This window comes from Saccostrea echinata, unplaced genomic scaffold (genome assembly GCF_033153115.1).
Source record: "Saccostrea echinata isolate AGI-Se365-2 ecotype Australia unplaced genomic scaffold, CSIRO_AGI_Sech_v1 ptg000001l, whole genome shotgun sequence".
Classification (NCBI taxonomy): Eukaryota; Metazoa; Mollusca; class Bivalvia; order Ostreida; family Ostreidae; genus Saccostrea; species Saccostrea echinata.
Window position 1 is genome coordinate 16,143,023 of NW_026889750.1, and position 17,658 is coordinate 16,160,680.

Genomic DNA, 17,658 nt, shown 5'->3' on the forward strand with positions numbered 1-17,658 from the left:
ATACAAGTGTAGTTTTCATTTATTAGGTATTTATGGTTACCATGGAAATAAAAAAGTTCCCTTCCTAAAGATAACAGTGGCCATACCTCGCCTGATAGCCCCATGCAAGCGTCTGTTAGAGCAAGGGTTTACCTGTCCTGGCTATTCCAGTCATGGTTTCTCTGCTTTTGAGAGTAACATAGACTTTGAAGTCAGGTGAGAATCCTAAGACTGTTTATTAGTACATAATTATACTGCTTGTCCAGAGGCAGTTTTTAAATGGATCCAAGTCAAAAGGAAATGAAATACCATGGTCTTGAGAGTTAGTAATGAACATATTTGATAGCATTTGTGGTTAAGCACAGAAATGTAAAGTTAATGTTATCGAGATTTATAACAGCTTACATGAGATGATGTACAAATAAGTAGAAGAAGGCATTTAGGGTAATAGATATATAAATCTTATATAGATTTATGGTGGACACAGATGTTGTGGGTTGCAGTTGGATTGAGATTCCAGCAGGAAAGTATCTGATTCGGGAGAAAAATAATCCTAAATTACCTGTTAAATCACGCTGTCAGTTGGAGGTGGACGTGTCGTGGGAGGATTTTATTTCACATGTCCCTGAGGGGGAGTGGTCTGCTGTAGCTCCATTTAGAATCCTCAGCTTTGATATTGAGTGTGCTGGGAGAAAAGGTAGGTAATGTAAGAAATGTGGACTTGGCTATGTAGATGTCTAGATGATAGCAAGAGATGGGGACTTGGCGATGTAGATGTCTAGAGGATAGCAAGAGATGGGGACTAGGCAATGTAGATGTCTAGATGATAGCAAGAGATGCGGACTTGGCTATGTAGATGTCTAGATTGTAGCAAGAGATGTAATGTAAGGGATGTGGACTTGGCAACTTTTGAATCAATGAAGAGCTCTTTAAAACTCAAAAATACTAGATCTGCTTGTTAATCTATAATTAGATAATAACTTAACAGTAAATTGTGGGATTATTTGCTTACTAATCACATGCTCTGAATGACATTATGTTAACTTTCTCTACTTTAACACACTTCATTGTTATTTTATAATTCAGAGTATATATATGTATATACGTTTGTCAGGAATATTCCCGGAGCCAGATAAGGATCCAGTGATACAGATTGCCAATATGGTCATTAAACAAGGAGAGAGAGAGCCATTCATCCGTAATGTATTCACACTGAATTCCTGTGCCTCTGTAGTGGGATCCCAGGTCATCAGTAACGAAAAGGAGTCCAACCTCCTTAGAGTTAGTAAAAGAATGTGTAATCTCCCTTTGAATTAAATGTTTACAGAAGTATGCAGTCAAATAATGTACTGGTCATGTCTTGCAAACTATGAGGTAGGGTTGGATACCGTTAAGGATGAAACGGTACGATACCATACTAGTATTTTTGAAATGATACAGTATTTTTAACGATATGGTACTATGCATTGATGAATGAAAATGAGGGTTCATTTTATAACAAAATGTGCTTTCACTATTCACTAACCTTTCAATGATATAATCTAAAATGAGCTTATAAACTATATTCCATGCTTTTAAGAGAGATATTCTTAAAATTCAAAATACAAACATTTCATTTCAACCTTTTAATAATGATCAACAAAACAAATCAGTTGAATCCCAAACAAATTAATTTGAACAAATCGGCTGACTGCTTCACCCGGTTGCCCGGACCCCTTTTGTTTGGTCGCATTAAATGACGAAACATTAGTTAATGGATAGATCACATTTTTTGCGATATTTTGCCTTTTTAATTTACATTTATTATCAGTTTTTATTTGTAAAATTAAAATAAGATTCATGTGAATGTATTTTGATTTTTAAAAAAAAAAAAATAATAAATGTATTGATTTACCTCGAATATCGGCAGTCGAAAGTAAGTAAAGATTTAGAAGTACCTTTATTAGTACCAGTACTAAATAAAATGTTATTTTACCGGTATTTTTGAAGTAACTATTCGGTACAGTATTGGTACCAAATACCGGTATCCAACCCTACTATGAGGTAGTGCATTATAAATTGCAAGCAGACATGCACGTACAAGCCCATGGACTGTCTAAAAAAGGTTATTCATAGCATAACCATATTCATATTCTAACCCCCTCTCTTTTTTCTTTTAATGCATTTACATGTATGTAAAACAACGAAAGATATGCTGAAGTTCTATTTGTAAAATGATGATCCAGAGTTAAATTGTTTGACAAGTGATCATGTATCCTAGTTTTGCAATTTTGTATATTGGGAGAATTTTTAATGTAGATCAAAGTCACTGGATCCTATTAACCACGAATACATGTCCATTAACTTCTGTTAAATTTTTATTAACATTGTAGAAATGGGCAGAGTTTGTGCGAGTGGTAGACCCAGACATAATAACAGGGTACAACATACAGAATTTTGATCTTCCTTACATCATTAATCGAGCCAATCATTTAAAAGTGGCAGATTTTACATTTCTGGGACGACAGAAGGATGTTAGATCCGTGATAAAAGAGTCCATGTTCCAGAGTAAACAGATGGGAAAGAGAGAGAATAAAGTCATCAACATTGAAGGGCGAGTTCAGTTTGACCTTTTACAGGTAAAAGTCGAGTTTGTTGTCTCAGGTGGTTATAATTTATTCCAGTTACAAAACTGATAAACCAATACATTAGAATGAAAATTGTGTTTTCGACATTCATTAAAAATTTTAATTTATCAGATGCATCTGATTTGAGTGACTTTTGGGGAGTGTCTTTTTTTGGCACTGTCTGAGCGCAGGTGTAAATAATAACAACCTGCTTCATTCCGTGTCAAACATTGATCTCCTCGCAAACTACTTAAGCCTCCACTTGCTTTAAAGAGTATACATGTATACATATAATACTGATATTTATTTCTATTGATGTTATCAATTATTACTAAAATTTCATTCTGTTTGGTAACAGTGTCTATACTTACTTCTAGATATTGTTGAGAGATTACAAGTTACGTTCCTACACATTGAATGCTGTGTCGTTTCACTTCCTTCAAGAACAGAAGGAAGATGTGCAGCACTCCATTATTACTGATTTACAGGTGAGAAGGGTGGGGAATTTGTAACAGTTCAGGGGTAACTGTCAAAGGATAGGGTCAAAATGATAAAGATAATTACCAGATAAGCAGAATTTTTAGCAAGAATTCAATTTCGGATTTATTAGTGATAGTTCTGAGATCACTAAAATTGAATGTTGCTAACAGTTTATTCCATAGGTTGTTATAGTTATCTCTCTTGACATTATAAAATCGCTAAAAATATATACCAATTTTTGGGGGATAAAGGGGGAGTTTCGATAAGGCCACTCAGCGGCCCACTTTTTTTCATAAAAATTAATTTCAATTTATTTTTTCAAAACTAGTGTAGAATTCAAGATAAATATGTTAACTTTTGTTATTTATATTTCAAAAGTTAATGTGAGATGAATTAACACCGTAGCTGATACATACTTAGATGTACCCTCAGATCCGTTAGGCCAAACAAAAAAATATGTGTGGTTCCGGTTACACTTCCAAAAAAATTAGGGTAGGTAGGTAGGGAATTTTTTTTTTTTTTTTAACAAAATGATTTTCTTAATTTTTTTCTAAATATTACCTATTACTGCTTTGCAAATGGCATTTAGATGTGGTGTGATAAAATACTAGTCAATATTGGTAGGGGACACCTACATGCTAGCTTGCTTTGGATTTAACACTATTAAACACTTGCACTATGTTTTGCAAGGAGGCCGTCATTGCTGAAACTAAAACTTAAACTGGAGCAATTGATGGAAATGGGGGGAAATTCTGGAAAAAATATGAAAATAGCCAAAAAAAAGTTTAGGGTCGGGGGGTATAAAATAGGGAAGGTCGGGTAACCGGAACCACACATATTTTTTTATTTGGCCTTAACATTAGGCTTATGGGAAAATATAAGAGGGTGGCATTTATAAATCGAGGTTTAGAACATGAAATGCATGAGGGACACTCATCTAAATTTGTTCAGTAATTAGATATACTCTGCACACTAATTTCTTGAAATATGTCGCGTGTGCACTTCATATCCAAAAATTAAAAATTACGTAAAATTTGCATATCTAAAATTAGAAGCTCCTGGTTTCTTGATCTGACTCTGTGTTAAAATACTAAGCCAAAAGTAGCATATTTTTATTAAATCAAAGAAGATTCTCGATTATATTAACAGTAGAAAACATTATCGTATACTATCTTCATTTCAATACTTTTTTTGTCGCCAACGCATAACGTTAACGTCACATATTTAGCTCACCTCCTCGAAGTTGGGGGAGTTTTTGTAATACTGTCGGCATCGGTTTTCCAGGTAAAAAGTTTTTGAAGCAGATTTTTTTTTTCAAGTATATCTATGCCCTATATTAATCAGAGTCACCTGATCTAGCGTCTTTCCCTGTCACAAGTCAGGTTCAGATGCTGGATTTTTAGCCAAAGAATGACCAGGTAAATGTTTTAAAAGCAGGTTTAAGTTTTTGGAGCAGAGCAGCTGCAAGCACTTGTTGACCAGACTTGCTTCATGATGCATCTGTGGATGCACACTACTAGATTGCTTCAGATGCTGGATATGACCTACATTTCCTGAATGAGCAGGTTAAAGATTTTGAAGCGGGTCTCATTCTTATGTAACTATAAGCCCTATCATGACCAGACTTGCAATGATGATGCATCTAGGATTGCACACTACCAGACATGGTTCAGATGCTGGATCTTTCTTACATTTTCCGACTGACTGAATAAAAAATAAGTTTGAGAGCAAGTCCATTCCTTATCATTATTTATCGTGCATAGTTATATTTTTGACTTTCTTGTAAATAGAAATCCACGCTCCAACATGCTAGAGAGGCGCCCATATATTTCCGTGTGGTTGATTTAGGGAACGTGGCTTGTTATTAGTCTGGATGTCTAGGTGCATATGTCTGCCTGATTAAGGATTAAACACATATCTTTGGCGTTTACACATGTATTTAGAACTGCGCTCTGGTCTAGCAAATCATATATAATGAATTCTAAAACTCTCTAGATGAGAAGTGACTAGAGTTGGTGAAGTGAGTTGGTGAAGCAACTTAAGTATCTATGGTGAGTTGGGAAGCGAGAGGAAATTAGTCCTGGCTGGGATTCTCTCAGATACGTTGAAAACATAATGCAGATCTATATGGGCAAATACTTCTTGGTTTCATAATTGTTTGTTAACAACAATCTAAAGTTGCTAATGTTATGAATTTCTTAACCAATGAGAATCTAGGTCACCATTTGAGAGACGCTGATTATGTATCGCCGAGATTGTCACGCCTTACTGAAAATTCAAGCAGAAACGATATTTGTACTATCAAATACATTGCAATATACTGAAGCTGGTAGGTGCTAGGTAAAAAAAATATATATTTAGTTTCTGCATGGTGCCTGCCATTGAAATATCTGGCGGTCGCCAGATAAAATTGTAATGTTTTTGCCAATCAAGTTGTAGCACCCAATGATGTACCTTAATGCACTTGATTGACAGAGGTACACAGATCGGGTATTTTTGAAGGCCGTGCTTAAAATCTCTGCCTTTAACGACATCTATAACTTCTGTTTGTAGTCAAATCTGAGAGTTTCATGCCTTATTATTTACATTTTATACAAAAAAATCACTTCATAAGGTCTTCTACTCATAACTTTAAATTAATGTTTTATTAGATTACATGTCTACACCGCAAGAAGGCTTCTAGGTATTTACGTGGCGGCCGCGAGATAAGTTTCTGGTCGCCAGTTTCTGGTCGCCGCCAGTTATTTATGTGGTGGCCGCAGGAAAAGTATTTGGCAGCCGCCAGATATATATTTTCTAGCAGCTGCCGAATAATTATGTGGCGGCCGCCAGATAAAATATTTTTCTTACCTTGCACCTACAATGTACAGGCTTACATAGCAATATGATGCTTTTAAATAAACTTTTTATGTATGTATGTATAAAAAGTTGCATATTTTTTAAAATTCTTTTTTATTTCAAAACATTTAATTTCAATTTTATGATATTAAGGTATATTTTTATAAAACATGTAGTTGTATAACCTCATTGATGAAAATGTACTGCATATACCTGTATATGACGTTTTTACGTTTACCTAGCTCATGTCTACATATCTTTTCATTTGCATTTTTTGTATGGGAAAATGTTAAATATTGATTTTAAAGATTATATATAAACTGTCGATTAATTATGAGGTTAAAACTTTCGATATATATTTACGTTTTATGAGTTAAATTCATCCTCTTTTGAAGAAAAGTAAGATTTAACACACCAGAAAAATGTTGCACCTTAAAAAAACATTCGCATGAGATCAATACCATTTTCCGTAAAAAAAAAAATTGTTGAAATTGGTTAATTTATGTCTTTATTCATATTTATCCTACTTCATTTACGATTCTAACGGCTAAAAAATCCACTTTCCCCCTATAAAAATGTCTACTCCAAAAATATACGAAAGGGGGTATACTTAAATTTTCAATTATCACGTGACCGGAAAATGCGTAACATAGATTATTTTCATATTTTTTTGGAAGATAAGGAGTTTTTCTACAAAATATCAAAATTTCATAAAATTTCGTGAGGGGCCGAAAAACGGCCTTTTCGAAACTCCCCCTTTCCATCTCACTAAAATTTCCACTTATACGGGTATATACAGAAATTTTTTTGAAAATCTTCAAACCGGAAAACAAAAAGATATTTATTATATTTGGGTTGATTAAGCATATTAATGAAAAGAGCAACTTTTAGTGCACGGGTGAAATTTACATCGGCAAAAATGTAAGGTGCATATTTATTTTTACTCTTAAATTATTGTGAATGATCTTGTTATTGTTTTCATTATGCCAATATGCAACACAGCTATTGCAACTAAGTTGGTTAAGAATTTTTGCATTTGATTTTTTATAAAAGAAGATTTCTTCAGCATGTTTTTTGTAAAAGAAATCACAATTCTTAGAAAATGGCAGTGAAAAATATAGCGATTAATCTGTTGACAGAATGGTAATGACCAAACTCGTCGTCGTTTAGCCGTATACTGCCTGAAGGATGCCATTCTTCCTCTGAGGCTCCTAGACAAACTAATGTGTGTCATCAACTACATGGAAATGGCCAGGGTCACAGGAGTACCACTACCATATCTATTGTCCAGAGGTCAACAGGTCAAGGTTGTGTCACAATTGCTAAGAAAGGTAATATGTTTGGATTTTTTATGATGGATAGATTGCATGATTATTCAAAGCTGTACTGTCAACTATTTTTTGGACTATTCATCCTGAACATTGAACATAACACTGAAGTTCTTTCTTAACAAAACAAGATTAAAATTAATTTTGTTTCTGCAGAGGAATACAAATACATAAACCTGTTTATAACCTATTAGGCTAAAGAATGCAAATACATGTATGTAAACCTGTTTTTAACCTATTAGGCTAAAGAATACAAATATGTAGACCTGTTTTTAACCTATTAGGCTAAAGAGCAGGATCTTTTGTTACCAACCCACAAAGTAGAGACTGGTGATGAATATGAAGGAGCTACTGTCATAGAACCAGTCAAAGGTTACTATGACATCCCCATAGCAACACTGGATTTCTCCTCCCTGTACCCCTCTATCATGATGGCACATAATCTTTGTTATACAACACTGCTCAGTCAACACTCCATACAGAAGGAGGGGTGGGTATAGATATTGATTGACAAGTTTACATGTGTGTCATACAATCAGGAATTGAGAAAGCATACTTAACATTTCTTTTTTGAGATCTAAAGTGTAAATAACTAGATACATGTTTGTTGTAATTATTTGTACAGACTGACTCCAGATCAATACATAAAGACACCATCAGGAAATTACTTCATCAAGTCTCAGTATAGAAAAGGTCTTCTTCCAGAAATCCTCGAGCATCTGCTGTCTGCCAGGAAAAAGTGAGTTCCCAGCAGTCTTTATCTTTAATAAAATCTAACCAGAAGATATTTATAACCCGTATATAGTATTCTGACCCTGGGATCTCTTAATTGTGGCCCATTGTAAAAAGTTGTACCATTTGTTTGTCAATTAATATAATGAGAATAGGAGATACTGACATTTAAAAATATCTTCTAGAGCAAAAGCTGATTTAAAAAAGGAAACAGATCCGTTCAAGAAGAAAGTGTTGGATGGTCGACAACTGGCTCTGAAGATAAGCGCAAACTCTGTGTATGGGTTCACAGGAGCTCAAGTGGGAAAATTACCCTGTCTAGAAATCTCACAGGTGAGTCATCCAATTCCAATTAATTTTCGATAGTGACTTGGTCCAATTTGGCAACACTACTAGAAATGTCCCAGGTAGGTTAAAAATAATCATCCTTAGAAATCCCAATGTAGAAATTTCCCATGTGGATTCCCAAATTAGATCACTGAAAAATTGCCTGGTGAGTTCAGAAATCAAGCTGTCAAGAGTGGGTCCACATCCATTGACTTTTAATTCTTGTACCACTATTCATTTATTTAAAGTAAAATGGATCTCTAACTTTGATATCTCAAAACATATTGAAAGTGTAAAAATAAGAATTTCATTACAAATCTGGATGTGTAAGATGTCATTGTTGAGACTTGGGGGAAATGAATGTAGCATTTGCTTGATTTAAACCATTCATTTCTTATATTCTGGTATGTATCAGAAAGAAGGTAAATGTAAATTTTAAACTCTAGTATAAAGGTAAGGAGCATTAAAATATTCTACAAAATGTCTGTAATGCTTATCTGTATAACGGTTCAACTTTTGTTTTAGAGTGTCACAGCATTTGGCAGAATGATGATAGAACAAACAAAGACCTACGTAGAGGAACATTATACTATTGCTAACGGGTATCAGCATGATGCAAAGGTAACATACACCCCACCCACCCTTTTTCAAACAGAACACACACAAACACTTGTATAGGTCAGCTTTTAAGTTAGTTTTTGCCTTATCACAAGTGGTTTGCAAATGAAACTTGCACATATACATGTACAATGTAAGTGCATCAGTGGATACTTGGATTGTATATGAATCTTTATGCACCACTACAGAATCAGTTGGTGTTTTTAATGGTCAGACAAATGAGGAAACAAACTTCTCCATAATGTACTATGCTAAGCTGTCAGAGAATTTTTTTTAAAATCTAGATTCTATTGTCTGTTTTTTATTTATTTATTTTTTTTTTATTTTTTTTTGCTCCTTGTGAATATCACCAGAGAGATAACTTTTAGAATTCCTTTCCTAGTACTATATGTATGATATAGAAATACATACGTGTAGTATAGAAGTATATTGTTATGTACATGTATAAAATATAGAAAAGAACAAAATGACAAGATTTTCTTTTAGGAGAAGTATGTTATAAGTCCTATGATTCATGTAGATTTAAACTGTCATTGAAAAGTTTCATGATAAAGATTAATATTTTTAATGACACAAAGTATATTCTATCAGATCATAAAGATATATTGCAATATACAGTTGAACTTCGGTATCTCAGACACTGATATCTCGAATGCCATGAATATGTTGAAGTGATTTGAAAGTCCCAACTGCTTATTGTTCAAGTATTTTACCCTTGATATCTCGAATCCTCAGATATCTCAAAGTTTTTTTCTTGGTCCCATCGAGTTCGAGATAACAAGATTTAACTGTATCTAGAACTGTAAAGTATTTTCAAAATACATTTCTTAAGATTTTTGAAGCTAAAATTTAGCAGTGGCTTGAGACTAACACTATCCTGGTTTATATCTGATATAAAATGTTTAGGTGATCTACGGTGATACAGATTCTGTAATGTGTAAGTTTGGGGTGGAAACTGTTGCTGAGGCCATGAAGCTCGGACAGGAGGCAGCCGAACTGATCTCTGAAAAATTCATAAAACCAATCAAACTGGAATTTGAGAAGGTCAGATTTTAGGAGAATTTATTAAATCTCTGTAGAACCATGTCTAGTTTGTCATTCTTTCAATTGTGTCAATATTTATGTTTCCTGGCAATTAGAGAATATTACATATGTGAAATTATCCATGGGTCATTTACCGTATGCAGCATGAATATATAGTAATGTATATATATATGTAGTTCAGTAGCATGGAAGACTGCACTGAAGTATTACCATTGAAAAGTATGTTGATAATTGCAACATTTAGACAGAGAATACACCTTGTAATGTATTTATATAAAAAATATAATATTTGCTGATTTACAGGTGTACTTCCCTTATCTGTTGATAAACAAGAAAAGGTATGCTGGGCTGTACTGGACAAATCCAGACAAACATGATAAAATGGACTGTAAAGGGATAGAAACTGTCCGCAGGGACAACAGTCCTCTAGTCGCCAATCTAATCAACACCTGTCTACAGCTCATCCTCATCAATAGGTAATTAACTGTCTACATCCTCATCAATAGGTAATTAACTGCCTTGTCCAAATGACCTTGGTTTAGGGTCATGATATCCTCTGATCATAACCTTGTTTTGCTTAAAATAACGAGTTTTCAAACATGAAACCATAGTAATGTTATGGATTGAATGAACAGAATGAAGGAAGAAAGTATTTTTGGACAGGGATCCTCAGGGGGCTGTGGAGTACGCTAAACAGTCGATATCTGATCTGCTGTGTAATAGGATTGACATCTCACAGCTCGTCATCACTAAAGAGCTGACAAAAACAGGAGATGAATATGCAGGCAAGCAGGCACATGTTGAATTGGCGCACAGGTAACTGCTAATTCATTACAGTAGATCACCAATTTTAGGATAATTCTTTTGTATTTATTAATGAGACAAAATTTTCCTGAAGTTTGGTTACTGCTGTAATAATCCTTAAGAATACAAATATACACGAGATTGAAATTTTCATGAGCAAATGGTTGCACATATTTAGTAAAAATGAGGCCTTGCAAATAAAAAGTGATTTACAGTAATATAAAGTGTACTTTAACTTGTCATATTTTACTGCAGTTTCAAGTTTGTGACTATTCCTTTTTCAGTTACAACATATTGTTTGTCTTTTTTTTAAACCATGGATTTAAAAAACTAAGTTAGATTGTACTTTGGATTTCAAATCTTTTACAGAATGAAAAAGCGAGATGCAGGAAGTGCACCACAGCTGGGGGATAGAGTTCCGTATGTCATCATTGCAGGCACCAAGGGTTCAGCAGCTTACATGAATTCAGAGGACCCCATCTATGTCCTGGAAAACAACATAGCTATAGACACTCAATATTATCTGGAGAACCAGCTCTCCAAGCCACTCCTCAGAATCTTTGAACCAATTCTAGGCGAGAAAAAAGCAGAGTCTGAACTTCTGAGTAAGTTTGCAAAGGTTGTTTTTTTATGGTAAAATATGGACCAGTAATGCTTTGTTAAGTCTAAAAATAATTGTTTTATTGAACTCAGATGGAAGATATTAAATTATGAAATATAAGCAGTATTATAGTTGACAACTTTATAATTGGGTAAAATTCATTGAACATTACAAGCGGTGTGCATCATCTTCATCAGACAAGATGTACTCTGATGTTTTAGTTTGTAAAAAAAATCCAAAAATGCCAGATAATTGTTTTACTCCCAGAGTGGAACGTTAAGAAGGATATAATTAATCATGACCAATGTTGAATCATTATATTTGTTTATGAAAAACAAGATTAACTAGGAGACTAATTGTTCAGAGAACAATTAGAGGCCTTTCCACCTTTTTAAGTGTTTCCATGTCATTTGGGCTGAAAAAAAGGAGAAAAATGCAAAAAATGAAGAAAAAAAAATGCTCCTCCAGCTGGGATCGAACTCAAAACCCTTGGGTTGAAAGGCAGGTGCGCTAACCATTCGGCCACGCATTCCGATAACACACATAAGTTAATTGTTTCAGACTATAAAAGAAATGCAAGCGTATTTTTAGAATCGGTAGGGGAAGAAAGAAGTTCCGTAAAAGGAAATAGTTCCTGAATTTGCAAGCAGTATATTAAATAATAAGGGACGGACTGCGTAAGAAAACATTAACACTGTTCCCTAATGAAAATGTATTAATGGACTGTAGCCCGATTCATCGATATTGTGAGCATGCTGATTTTTTTTGTAAATAGCTTTGTTGTAAGCTTAAAAGATCGGGTTCGGATTTTAACATTTCTGACTGAATATCCTGAAATAACTATGAAACATTTAAATAAGCATTTCTTTGGGTTAAATTAAATATGTGTATCACAAATTAAACTCCCAACATGCATTTTTAGAAGGGAAACACGACAATGAAAGCGAGAATTGTTTTTAATCTACCGAAAATCGCTATTTCTGGAAACTGATTAATTCTAAATAAAAATCAAATAAATTCCAAATGTAAAAGAAAGAGAGAATGCTTGGTATTAAAATGTCGTATCATATCAGGAGAATCGAATGCTGCTAACGACATCTGAAGAAATAGCCGATAAAAGGTTTAGATCATTTCTTCGTTCACCTGCACTTTAATTACAAACACAACAGAACTTGTAGTTTTTGCCGTGAAACTTCAAGACTTCTATAAACTTATAGGACTCACCGTAAAACTCTCCAGAAACTTTCTCTGAGGTCTATACTACAATTGTACCAAATATGGTGTCGATCCGAGGTCTGGTTTGAATTTGACAGAAATATTCTACGTTGTTGTTGATGTGATTTTTTTTTTTTTTTTTTAAGAGGGGGGGGGGGGGTAGGTTAATTATTTATTTTATGCCTCTTTTAAACTAAGAATTGTAACTACTTCCAATTCCTTAAGCCTGATTGTGACCTTGGGTCAAGGTCAAGGTCAAAGGTCACGGTCATTCAAAAAAAAAAAAAAAAAACCAAAAACTCAAGAAATCTTTACTTTCTGTCTTTTTACCAGATACTGGAGCTGGATGCATGTCCTAGCTTTTCTATTTGACCCAATGTCAAGGTCAAAGGTCAAGGTCAAAGTTCAAGGTCATTTGGTGAATTGCTATATTTTACACATATATAAAGGATTTCTTATGTTTTTAAATGACCTTGACCTTTGACCTTGAACTATATTTCAAGGTCAAAGGTCGAACATGCCCATGCAGTTGATCCCATGTCTCTAGGATACACCGTTTTAAAAAAAAGTTCTTTAAATGTAAGCAGCATAAACTTTCAGGGGCAGTTACTCATACAAGGGACCAAAGAATGCTTTCGCAATGATAGAATGAAGAGAGTACTAAATGAGTCGAAGACACTGATGAAGGTTTGGAATCTCTACGGTTTACGGTTTCGGAGGAGTAGCGATAACAAGGTTTTGTTGCACAAGGGGTGACAATTTTTGAATGGGTCAAGCTCGGGGGACAAGAATGAAATCTTTGAAATAGTTTTAGAAGGACATATTACAGATGCAAAGATATTCAGTATATGTTGAAAGACAAAAGAGATATTAAAAAAGCTAATTTTCTCATATTTTGAATGACCTTGACCTTTGACCTTCACAAAAATTTCAAGGTCAGAGGTCACAAAATCTAATGCAGTTGGTCCCATGTCTTTATGACTTATCGTTTAGAGAATTTTGTCATTATTCGTAAACTTCAAAAACTCTCAGGGGCAGTAATTCATTAAAGGGCTCGACAAATCGTTTCGCAATGAAAAGATTGAAAAGTCCTCTCAAGTAGTCAAAAACATTGGTGAAGGTTCTGTATCTCTACGGTTTATGGTTTCGAAGGAGTAGCGATAACAGGCTATTCTTGCGAAAGGGGCAATAACTTCGTAAGAGGTCATGGGTCAAACACGGAGGGTTGTTTTTCGAAATAACTTTTAATATCCAGTATCATGAACTGTAAAGTTTTTCGATAAGTCTTGCGGTTTCAAAAGTCCTGGTGAGAAATAAAATAATAATAAACATAAGCATTTCAAGAGGTCTTTCCACAGAAAGGTGGAAAGACCTAATTATTTCCTTCATAATAGTATTTGTCACTATATCACAGGGGGAGACCATACTAGGACAAAAACAAAGGTGGCATCTAAGGTTGGCGGTTTAATGGCATTTGCTAAGAAGAAGGAGACTTGTATTGGATGTAGGACAGTGCTGCAGGAAGAGGGTAAGTTGTCATGCAAGTCAGATAGTAGGGGAGATCAACTGGAATATTTAGGTCACTTTCCGGGTCGTGCAGCACAGAAAATGTTTCTCTCAGTAATGGTGTTTTTCCTGTTTGATACTACTTGTTTAGTATTTAGGTAAGACATGCTTTTTCACAATGCTAGCTCTTGGATGGAAATCTAGAGAAGCAAATATATTGGTGAAGTGACCATCATTTGTTTGTAATCATATGCCCCTAACAATTGACAATTGTTGCCATATATTTTTGTCTCTAGCCTTCTCTCTTTTCTTTTTCTTAGTCTACACTCATGCTTGCCACAGTGGTAGTTTATGATTAAAGGATGTGTTATAACCCGACCCAAAGTTATTTGGACCAGGGATGAGAAGTCTTATCTGTATCAAAACTTTGTATTGGAACAATGATTAAATATGAGAGAATATGTTGTGACCCCGAGTCCAAGGTCATGTGGACTAGAACAAGGTCAAATTTAAGTAGATAGTGCTAGGGGCCTTCATTTTTTGAAATTATTTGGGTTGGAGTTGCAATTAATCTACTTTAAGGAATTTATTTGAGGTCCTAAGGTTAAATCAGATGGATGTGCATGCTATAATGATATTGTTGGATTTGATGTGACAGTGATATATATGTTGCACATATGTGAATGTTTGGAATGTAATGCAATTAAGCCAGAATGCTGCTGACTTTTATTATTCAAAAATTGTTTGTTTTGTGTAAAACATTGATCCAAAGTGACTTTCAGGAAAGGTTACTAAAATAAGTTGAACACAGTCCCTATAGGCCTCAAACTACTATCCAGTGTTTCTCTCTCAAAAATTATATTAACCTGCTGCTCCTTTCTTATGTTGATACTAAATTATTTATAGCTCAAGATCAAGTTAGCTTTTCTGATTACATTTTGTCAGTTTGTCCCTCTGTAAATTCCTCACATTTTTTACTTCTTTTCAAGAACCATTAGACCAATTTCTACCTAACTTAATACAAAGCATTGTTGGGTAGAGGGGATTCAAGTTTGTTCAAATGAAGGGCCTTGCCGTCTTTCAAGGGGAGATGGATGGGGGGGGGGGGGGCAACAATGGATGGTCAAAGTTTTACATAGGAATATATAGAGACAAATCTTTAAAAATCTTCTTATCAAGAACAGCAAAGCCATGGTTAGTCATATTGATATGAAAACATCCTCAGGTAGTGCAGATTTTAAAATTGTTCAAATCATGAGCCATGGGGTTATGGTTATGGTGGGGCCACAATAGACAGTCAGAATTTTACATAGGAAGATATACCGTATATACTCGCCTATAAGTCGGTTTTTTGGGAGTTAACTTTTGGTCTAAAACTCTATGCCCGACTTATAGGTGAGACATCAAAAGCAAAAGCTATAAATAGATTATAAATAAAGTACAAGTATTTACCGATGTCATATCCTAACATATTATTTGAACACAGGTAAATAAATTAGAGTATTGATGTGAAATTTATAAGAGAAGAAAAAAAAAGAGATAAAATATCGGCGTAATCCTTCAAAATATTATTTGAAAAACGTTAAAACATTAGAGCATTAATTGAAATTGTCCACCGATTCTGGCAAAAAGTTGTACCGATTTATAGGTGGGTCAATTGCAAATCCCTCCAAAATAACCTCAAAAATCACAACCGACTTATAGGCGGACCGACTTATAGGCGAGTATATACGGTAGGAAAAAAATCGTCAAAAATCTTCTTAAGAACAGCAAATGCCTGATTATTCATATTGGTATGAAAGCATCCTCAGGTACTATAGATTAGAGTTTGTTCAAATCAAGATCCCTTCGGGTAGTGTTGGGTCATAATAGGTGATCAGTGTTTTTCATAGGAATATATAGGTAAAAGTGCTGCTGAAGAACAGCAGGGCCATAGTTACTGAGGTGAGGGTTGTAACCCATGGGCCTCTTGATTTGAAGTTGAAGAGAAAAATGTAAACATGAAAAGAGAAAAATTTCTACAAGGCAAGGTTCACCTATTCTCCAAGAATTATACTTCAAACAGAAGTGTTAAGAGTCCCATCAAATACATACATGTACTTCTCCATAATGTACAATTAAACAATTTAATTATTTTGACCTTGTAGGTGTGGCTGTCTGTAAGTACTGTAGACCAAAGGAGTCTGAAATCTATCAGAAGGAGATCTCACACCTTAACATTCTGGAGGAGAAATTCTCCCGGCTCTGGACTCAGTGTCAGAGGTGTCAGGGCAGCTTACACGAGGATGTTCTGTGTACCAGGTTAGTGTGTATAACTTAACAATCAGCTTACATGAGGATGTTCTCTGCCTTTCGATAAGTGAGCAACTTTAAGGGTTTCCCTTTGAGGAATGGAGGAGGGGTAATGACCTTTATTACATGACTTTATTTTGAGACTTTCCTTCCCAAAACGGGGGTTGAGAAATTGTGTATGCGTCATGTTATTTTAACACCCATAAAAGGCTTTCATTACAATGTGTCCCATTTGAATTACTCCCCTTTTCACACATTAATATTTCATTCCAGTCGAGATTGTCCTATTTTCTACATGAGGAAGAAGGTGCAGAAAGACTTGGCAGATCAAGACAAGTTACTCAGCAGGTTTGGGGATCCCACCTGGTGATGGTGTTATACATGGTGGGGAACATGCCAAATAATAGTTCTCAAAACTCCAATCAAATAGGCTAAAATATTCAAATAGCTGACTCTTACTGTTTAAATACACATTCTGGTGCATCCTGGCTGAAGCACATCTACCACCAGAAAATTGTTTACATAAAAAAAATCAAAGAACTGAAATGTGAAAAACCCAAGATAAAGTTACCATTGAATCAGATTGGTGCAGTGCTGGACAGTATGATGTATTTACTAAGAAGTGAAGACTACTGTTGTGGCGCTATGATTTGTGACAATTAACTGTGATATAATATCAGTGGAGTATTCCTAATTTTTCCACCACAACCTCAATGATCATTTAATGAAAATCTATCAAATGGATATATTGATGTTGATTTAGTAAAACCAAATATTCACTTACATTTTTTTACTTCAATATTAGAGGAAAGCTGAAAATATGAAGTCCCTAAATGGGACATGGACATACTTGCTTTGCTGTTATGTTTACAGTTATGAATTTCTATTATTTTTTGAACAATAACTTCAGTTTTACAATTTGAGCTTGCATGAAAATTCTAAATACTCATTAGCAATCCTACGCAAATTAATACACTTCTTTTCTTGAATATAAGGAAAATTTTTAGCTTATAAAAGTGCAAAGATTTATGATGATGATTCGTAGTTCTGATAATTTTCAGACAAGTTTATATTAATGTACAAGTTTACATATTATGTCGGACTGAGATGTTCTCATGAAATTCTACCGAAAATTTTGAAGGTTACAAACTTCAATTCTGGGTCTTTGCCCCTTAAGTAGAAGTTTAAAAAAATGAAAGGGATGGAGGTTCGTTTTAAATCAGTCCAAAGAATTAGAAAAAGAGGTTAAACAGCACATACTCATTGGAAGGTTTCTGTTTGAGTGTTA

The 17,658-nt window shown here is 34.5% G+C and overlaps 1 protein-coding gene across 2 annotated transcripts in view; it reads left to right on the forward strand.

Moving 5' to 3' along the window:
- Positions 1 to 17,149, forward strand: part of LOC133185712 (DNA polymerase delta catalytic subunit-like) — a 134,252-nt gene extending 117,103 nt beyond the window's left edge. For both annotated transcript variants that reach the window (XM_061321022.1, XM_061321015.1), the window contains exons 7-23: positions 27 to 195; positions 450 to 676; positions 1,094 to 1,260; positions 2,352 to 2,597; positions 2,963 to 3,073; positions 7,043 to 7,234; positions 7,516 to 7,721; positions 7,857 to 7,970; positions 8,149 to 8,296; positions 8,816 to 8,911; positions 9,815 to 9,952; positions 10,256 to 10,428; positions 10,616 to 10,768; positions 11,126 to 11,361; positions 13,987 to 14,100; positions 16,226 to 16,379; positions 16,644 to 17,149. In XM_061321022.1, coding sequence (XP_061177006.1) covers positions 27 to 195; positions 450 to 676; positions 1,094 to 1,260; positions 2,352 to 2,597; positions 2,963 to 3,073; positions 7,043 to 7,234; positions 7,516 to 7,721; positions 7,857 to 7,970; positions 8,149 to 8,296; positions 8,816 to 8,911; positions 9,815 to 9,952; positions 10,256 to 10,428; positions 10,616 to 10,768; positions 11,126 to 11,361; positions 13,987 to 14,100; positions 16,226 to 16,379; positions 16,644 to 16,740 — 2,741 coding nt within the window. In that variant the 3' untranslated portion in view covers positions 16,741 to 17,149. The remainder of the gene's footprint in view (positions 1 to 26; positions 196 to 449; positions 677 to 1,093; positions 1,261 to 2,351; positions 2,598 to 2,962; positions 3,074 to 7,042; positions 7,235 to 7,515; positions 7,722 to 7,856; positions 7,971 to 8,148; positions 8,297 to 8,815; positions 8,912 to 9,814; positions 9,953 to 10,255; positions 10,429 to 10,615; positions 10,769 to 11,125; positions 11,362 to 13,986; positions 14,101 to 16,225; positions 16,380 to 16,643) is intronic.
- The last annotated feature ends 509 nt before the right edge of the window (positions 17,150 to 17,658 follow it).